Source organism: Centruroides sculpturatus, unplaced genomic scaffold (genome assembly GCF_000671375.1).
Source record: "Centruroides sculpturatus isolate CEXI.00-Female unplaced genomic scaffold, Cexi_2.0 scaffold205, whole genome shotgun sequence".
In the NCBI taxonomy this organism is placed as follows: domain Eukaryota; kingdom Metazoa; phylum Arthropoda; class Arachnida; order Scorpiones; family Buthidae; genus Centruroides; species Centruroides sculpturatus.
In genome coordinates this window covers 774,360-782,071 of record NW_019384391.1, presented here as the reverse complement: position 1 = coordinate 782,071, position 7,712 = coordinate 774,360, and the positions used below count along the sequence as shown (strand labels likewise).

Below are 7,712 nucleotides of genomic sequence, written 5' to 3'. Positions count from 1 at the left end.
GACAGAAATAAACAACCAGACAAATACAGCACTACCGAAGTCGTCTATAAAATACCTTGCACATGCGAACCCCCAAAAGTATACATCGGTGAAACAAAAAGAAAATTAGAAACAAGACTAAAAGAACACATCGCAGACCTGAAGTATAACAGAATCAACTCAGTTTTTTACGAACACTGCACGACCCACAACTGCAAAATAGATAAAAAGGATGCAACAATAGTACACAAAGAAAAAAATTGGTACAAAAGGAAATTCAAAGAAAGCTACGAAATTACTATAGACAAAAATAATATTAACAAGAACCTTAGCATCGACATCCATAAAAACTGGCTTCAATTATTAAAATAAAATAGAATGTTTATACAGTCGCAGGCGAGGCTGTGTACAACACTCGGAGAAGGGTAATGTTACAAATTACGAGGCATGCGGGGGAGTCCGTCAAGTCGGGAAAAAAGAGGGGAGGGAAAGGGAGCGGGAAGTACGGACACACAAGTCACAACTATCGACGTAACAGACTGAAGAGGGGCGAAAGCCCGAAACGCGTTTCTGTAAGAAGTAAATGTAGGTGATGGAATTATTTGCCAAGTGTCTATAAATGCACCAAGTCGTGACATAGAATCAGAAACTGAAAACTTTTGAAAAAGTTCTTTTGATTAGGTTTGAGTATCTTCAGCTTCAATACATTAACAAACAGCATGTAGAATATGACTTTCAGGCAAACAGAATTTGAATAACTTTTAAAATTAATTAAAATGGAACATGCATTCAATAGTGGTCCCAAGTTTCTTAGAACATAGTAAACACTTCAATCAAAAACCTTAAATTATTTTCCAGTAAAGTTTAATTTGAAAAGTTTTTCAACTATCACTTTTGATCTGCAATTGGAGATCTGAGGTCTTGATTCTATTGATTCTATATTCCAAATCCTGAATATAGAATCAATAGAATCAAGACCATTAGTCAAAAAAAACTTTTTCAAATTAAACTTTACTGGAAAATAATTTAAGGTTTTTGATTGAAGTGTTTACTATATTATTCCAGTCCAATAAGTGGTGTTTATTTCTTCTTAGAACATTACAATACATTTTATTTACTTATAAATTTATTATAAAATAAATAAGTAGGTTTTTCTTAATGATAAATATTGATACTTTTCAGATTTAATACAAAATTTAATAAATAAAAGGTCAACAAAAATTATTATTTTTGCAATAAAATTTATTATATAAAGAAATTGCTAATAAGTTTGAAGTGATTTAAAAAAATATCAGTACATTAATTTTGTAGTTAAAAAAAAACATAATGTTATTTTTGTATTTACGTTTTATATATTATAATTTTTTGTTGTGTTATTGACTACATTAACTTTACCTTAGTAACTACTATAAATTTTAATACTTTCATATATAATATTTTAATGAATATATACTAATAATCACACACTCAAGTTTTTAAATGTAATATAATTAAATTTTTGTACATTGCATAATAACTTGTGTATATTATTAATTAAGGACCATCCATTAATTATGTGCATAATTTTTGAATCACTTTTAACTCCCCTCTCTCTGTTGTGTACAATGATGTATAATTTTGTCAAGTTCTCTTCCTTTTCATTACATGTACTTGTACAATAGTTTATGTACAATATTTCTTTAACATTGAAGAAATGATTTAAAAACATTCTGCAAATATTTTCAAACTGACAGTTTATTCATGTAACTAGTAAGTAGGCTTATAAGAACAAATTTGTATGCCACTAGTATCACTGAAAAAGTTCACATAGACAATGCCTCTCTCCATCCCTCCATCTCTCCTCATATAAAATGATATACTTTTTTGACTCCTCTCTCCCTCTTAAACTATACATTCAATTAATGGATGGCTCCTAATTTATTAATTTTGTTGTTGAATTAAATATTATATAGTAATATAGTTGGAATATATTCAAAGAAATTATTTTGTGACAGTAAATATTGAATAATTAATTAATATTACATTCAAACATAAACCTAATTTAAAATGCTTTTATCTCCGAGAAAAGTAGTTTAAATTAATTATTTCATAATAAATTTCCAAATATTTTTGGCAGTTTTGTACTGTTGTTTTATATTTACTTACTCTTATGCAACAATATTAAGTTCATTTAAAATAAACATTTTATAGACTATTGTATTTTTAATTAAATTTGATTTGAAGAAAAACAGATCTGATATTCTAATTAAACTTAATTTTATTCTGAGTTTAATTAATATCAATATTTGCTGTTTTTTTATATTAAATAACAAAAATTAAAAGTTAAAAAATATATAAATAAAATTAAGAGTTTAATATTTTCTTTATTATTTACTCAACAGGTAGATTTTCATGTTTTTATTTTTTTAAATATAATTTTAACTAATCCATTTTATAATCTTGTGTTTATATATAAATAATTAACAATATTGTTCTATTTAAAATTTGTATATATATATTTTAACTGTTTCATTACATTCTTTTTTAAATGCTTTAAGCATGACATTTCTTTTAACTTTAAACTTTACTTGAATTTGCATTAATATTAATAAAGGAATTAACATAAGGTTTTTTTATTTTTATTAAATACAGATTTATACTATGTACAGTACATTTTTATAGTATTTATGAGAAAGTTGATACTCATTTACATATAAAACAATAAAATATAGAATTTCCGTACTACATACTGGTAATATATTTTGCCTTAAGAAAATGGATAATACACATAATAAGATTAAATAGTATGAATCAATAGAACATAAATATTAAAATATTTTTTTAAACTAAAATATAAAATATCAAAAGCGCTCAGCAACTAAATAATAAGAAACAAAACACCTTTTTTGCCGAGAAATAAATGGTTCTTCAGGTCGAAAAAATGGAACGTAAATTTACGTTCCATTTTTTCGACCTGAAGATGGCCTATTAACTAGGCTGAAAATGTTTGTTTTTTCAAATTATATTTATTTCTCGGCAAAAAAGGTGTTTTGTTTCTTAATAAAATATAAAATATATATACATGAAAACATACAATATGTTTTCTAAAAATTTTAATAATCAAAAAGATTTAATTGTTTTTAGTGTATTGCCCACCGTTCCCGAATGACTAGTCCAACAACCTTGGCATCTACTGCCTTCACATCTAATCTTCCTCCAGTACGGTCAGTACGTCAAATGCCACTTCCATTAATGGCATCAGTAAGTGATGATCCAATTTCTCTTTGGCTTAAATTGGGTGCCTTAGAAAAATTAGAACAAGTTGTTCTTGATGGATATGGTGATCAATTATATGGAAAAACATCCAGAATACCTCAAGTTAATAAATTTTTAAGACAGATACCGGTGTTTCAGGTAAGAATTTTTTAATGATTTCATGAGATTTGTAAAGATAATTTAAACAAAAAACTACAGAAATTAAAAGTTATTTTTTTGTAAGCATGAGGAAAAATCTAATATCCATTATGTTTAGAAGATTTTATTTTTTTACTAATAGTTGGATTTTTCAATAGCATAGATTATTTTTACAAACAAAGCATAGATTATGTTATTGTTAAAGTTTTTCATGAACTCATTTTGACATTATTCATTGTAAAGTTTCTTACAATGCATTGTTAAAGGAGATGAATCATGGTTCACCATAACCTGTATGTATCATAAAACAAATGCTGATTGATGATGAAATTTAGGCAAAAATGGTAAAAGTTTACTTCAACTGGAAAATTCTTTACTACTTATTAGAAAAATACTATCATCATATTCCAGGAATCATAAAAGAGTAATTCTAGAACATTTATATGGGAAAGGAGAACTAAAGAATAAGAAATAGAGATGGATTTCTAAAACATTTGAAATCAACAATTCTAAAAATATATTATGAATTTTTGTTTTTAGGTTTATATCTGTAGTTTAATAATTGTCCTCTCATTATTTGCTGTACAGTTTGATGAAGGAATTATTACTTTCAAGGGATCACTTTTTACCAGCCAGCTCAAGTGGCTACCACATTAAGTGCTAAAAACTATACTAGGAAGATATTATTCTATTAATCAATGAAATGATGTTATACTTAAATACAACTATATCACTAAAAGATGTTGAAAATAATGGATACTTCAAAATTAACAAAACTCTCCCATTTTTAAATATAATTGTTGTAAAATTCTACTTGATCAGTTAATTTGAAAGTATCTATTTGTAATGTTACATTCTGAGAATCAAATGTAATCTGTCCTTTAATAACTGAGGATGGTTTACGAAAGGCTGAAAATCTAAATTATTAAATGGGGTTTTTAATAAGCATACATGCTGACTTAGTGTATACTATATTGAAAATTACTGTGAGAATTTATTCTTATTTAAGAAAAGTCTTTTAAGATTAAGAATGAATCAAACTGTCTTAAGTTATTTACTTGAAAAGTTTTTAATTACAAATGAGTACTTGAACTTTCAACGTTTCAAAATGTCATCTTTAGGCTGAGCATATAACATTCAAATTACAATTTTTAAAAATGTACGTTAATTTCAAATGTATGGTTTAATAAATCTTAGCACACAGTTTTTACAGAAAATCAAACAGATGAGACATAAATGTTTTAATTTTAACTTGTTAATATATTTTAACATATCTAAGAATCTTTTGTTTAACATTTTGAAATTTTCATTTGAGTAATTTTAACAGTTGGTTTATATATACAATATGAATGGTAATATGAATTTATCAATAATTATAACAATTTTAGAGAAAGAAAAGGGAAATAAAATTTAAATATTTATGAAGATAATATTCTGAAATCAAGATATCAAATAATTAGAGATAAGTGACATATATATATAAATGTGTCTAATACAATTGGTTGTAAAGATTTGTAAATCATCAGAGTGTACTCATATACATTCTAGTTTTTGAAATCTAAGTAATCAATTCTGTATTTCTAATGGCTGCAATTTGAAAAAATTGTAGACCTATAAATTTCCAGTCATTTGTCTGTCTGTTTGTCCATCTGTATGTCTTTCTTTAATCTTCAAAATGATGTTAGATAAATGAAATTCAAGACCAGATATGGAAAGTTTAGGGGCAGGAGGCCCCAATTAACTATATATGAACCAACGCAAACTGGAAGTCACATTATTTCAATTTAAAAATTTCCCCCAAAAAGAAGTTGGATAGATGACTGGCACAACTCTATTGTTGAAGGAAAAATATGATGTGTAGTGGCAAGCCACTAGTAATTTGAGGTGGAGAGCATATATTTTAAATTAAATAAATTAAAAATATGATTAAAAATTGCAGCCCGGCATTATGACAATGTCACAAAAAATAATTTCTTGTTAGTATGGCAAAATTTGTTTATTTAGTCTATAGATAACAAAATTGTTTTTTTCTTAATTTTATTTATTTATATCAATCAAGTGTAAAATAAAATTTGAATTAGAAAGAGCTAACCTAAGAGTTTTGAGTACTGTAATAAAGAGCAACTTTTATTCCATTTGGCTACTTTCTCCCCAAAATTCCTGTCTTTTCATTTATTTGAATGAAAGTTGTGACTTTAACCACTTTAATGTAAAAGATGTAAATTGTTCTTTCAAATATTATGGAAAGGAATATCATTTTATATCAATTTTATAAGTTATCCAGATAATTTCTCCTGATCATAAGTATATTCATACTAGCAGATGAGCCCAGTGTTGCTCGAACAAAAAGTAATGGTAGCAAAGATTAAGATTATTAGATTATAGCTGATCTTATCCATTTTCACAGAGCGCAAGAATTAGGTCCCCCCTCTTCTGAGACTAATTAGAAAATTTTTAGATATCTGTTTACCACACCATGGTAACGATAATTAAGACTCACTGCAACCACTAACCAGTACATAGTACTACTAAGTGATGAATAATAAACGTTTTTGTAACTCTTTCTGGGTTCTTCTTTGGGTTTACTAAATTTGGAAAATAAACTAGATCTTCTGGAATCATTCATAAATATAAATTTGAACGTAAAATCGAACATTAAGACTGAGTTTGAATAAAGCGAACTTATGTACATGCACTACCTGTGTCAACTTTATATACGATGGAACTCTAAATATTGTTGAGAATTTTTAGAAGGATCTAAAAATATGTTTGATTTCCTGCATAAATGCAAGAAAGACATCTAAAATAGTATAGTAGAAGCTGAGTTCTTCACGGTAAGCCTTAATCCTGTCCCTCTCCCCACAGGGGGAATTTTGAAAAATTCCTTTTTAGTATACAGTATATTCTCATGACATATTGTAACTGTGTTCCAAATTTCAACTTTCAACTCCTAACTGTTTGAGCTCTGCACTTATTATTATCATTATTACTGTATCATTATCAACCCATCTCGATTATAAGATTCAGATTATAAGAATTTGTTACAAGTGTCAAATATTTTATTAAAATAGTTGTAAAGTAACTTTTTAATTAACATATTAAATAAATTATTACTCTACAGTAAATATTAATTAGAATAACGTTCTATAAAAAAGACAAATATCAGTAACCTCTTAACATTTTGAATTTAAAGTAGTAATTTGAAATTTGAATCCAAACATTTAGAAAAGCTAAGCATTTCTTGTTATCAGTTTGCTTTTTAATAGTTTATGTAATGTAGTAGTATCCACATTAATAGCTATTTAGAATCAGTATCAGACTGACAAACAGGCAAATAATCTATAATTAGCACCTGACACTGCTAGGCACAATCGGGAATGTTGTACATAAGGTACATTGCAGATAAATACAGATATATAAATAGATACATAAACACAAAAGAATGTAAAATAAAATTAAGAATAAAGATAATGTAAGTAATAAGGCAAAAAATCATGTATTTACAAATTGAGGAGGATGCTGGCTTGCATCAAACAGTAATTATAATACATGTTATGTAAGATAACTACTTCCAACAATTTAACACTTTGTGGATCGTTACATGTTATGTAATGGTGGCAGTACAAGCATAAAACATTTAGATAATAGTTGTTCTCACAAAGTAGCAATCAATTATGTTTTAAGAAGATGAAAGTTCTTTCTTTCAGAAACTAAAAGTTCCAGGTTGCAAGCCAATCTGCCTAACTTTCAAGAGTCAGATGATGAAGGGAATGCTGAGCATCCTCAAGCATGGGACAGTCCGTAAGATAATGGTACACCTCATCATGTGTACCACAGATAGGACAACAATCTGAGTCACTATGATGAAACCTGTGCAGATATGCATTAAAACGTCCATGCTCAGTAAGTTACATACTGTGTAAGGCAATGATGGGGGTGAATCCACTTTCACTTAAGTCAACTGTCAATATTAGGAAAGAGTTGCCTTATGATATGGGTCTCTGGCAGAGAGTTCCAGTCTCTTTGCCAGCACTCAATCATGAAAATCAGTTTTTAAAGTTGTTATTACAGTAGAACCTCGATTATCCACCCCCCCCGATCAACCGACCGTCCTAGTCGGCAAATTTCAAATGTCCGCTAGTGATGTGGCGCTACAATATTTGGCTATGTCTTGGCTACTTTGATATTATTTTTACGTGTTTTAGCTGGCAACACTCATTCGACCATGAAAGGGATCCAGTATTTAAACGAAGCTTAATTTTCTAATTTTTAACGATACAATAGCGACGATTATTATTTTAAAAAATTTTTGTTAGGCTTAACATCGATGAAAATTCAAC

The 7,712-nt window shown here is 27.6% G+C and overlaps 1 protein-coding gene across 4 annotated transcripts in view; it reads left to right on the top strand.

The window, feature by feature from the left end:
• The window catches only part of LOC111618245 (serine/threonine-protein phosphatase 6 regulatory ankyrin repeat subunit B-like), a 97,059-nt gene that overhangs the window by 7,710 nt on the left and 81,637 nt on the right, over positions 1 to 7,712 (top strand). For 3 of the 4 annotated variants that reach the window (XR_002755541.1, XM_023359730.1, XM_023359729.1), the window contains exon 2: positions 3,103 to 3,372. Coding sequence is in view for 2 of the 4 variants with exons in the window: in XM_023359729.1 (XP_023215497.1) it covers positions 3,103 to 3,372 (270 nt within the window). In the remaining 2 variants the exon portion in view is untranslated. Of the gene's footprint in view, positions 1 to 3,102; positions 3,373 to 7,712 lie in introns of those variants that run through there. The other variant, XM_023359731.1, reaches the window with a different exon arrangement.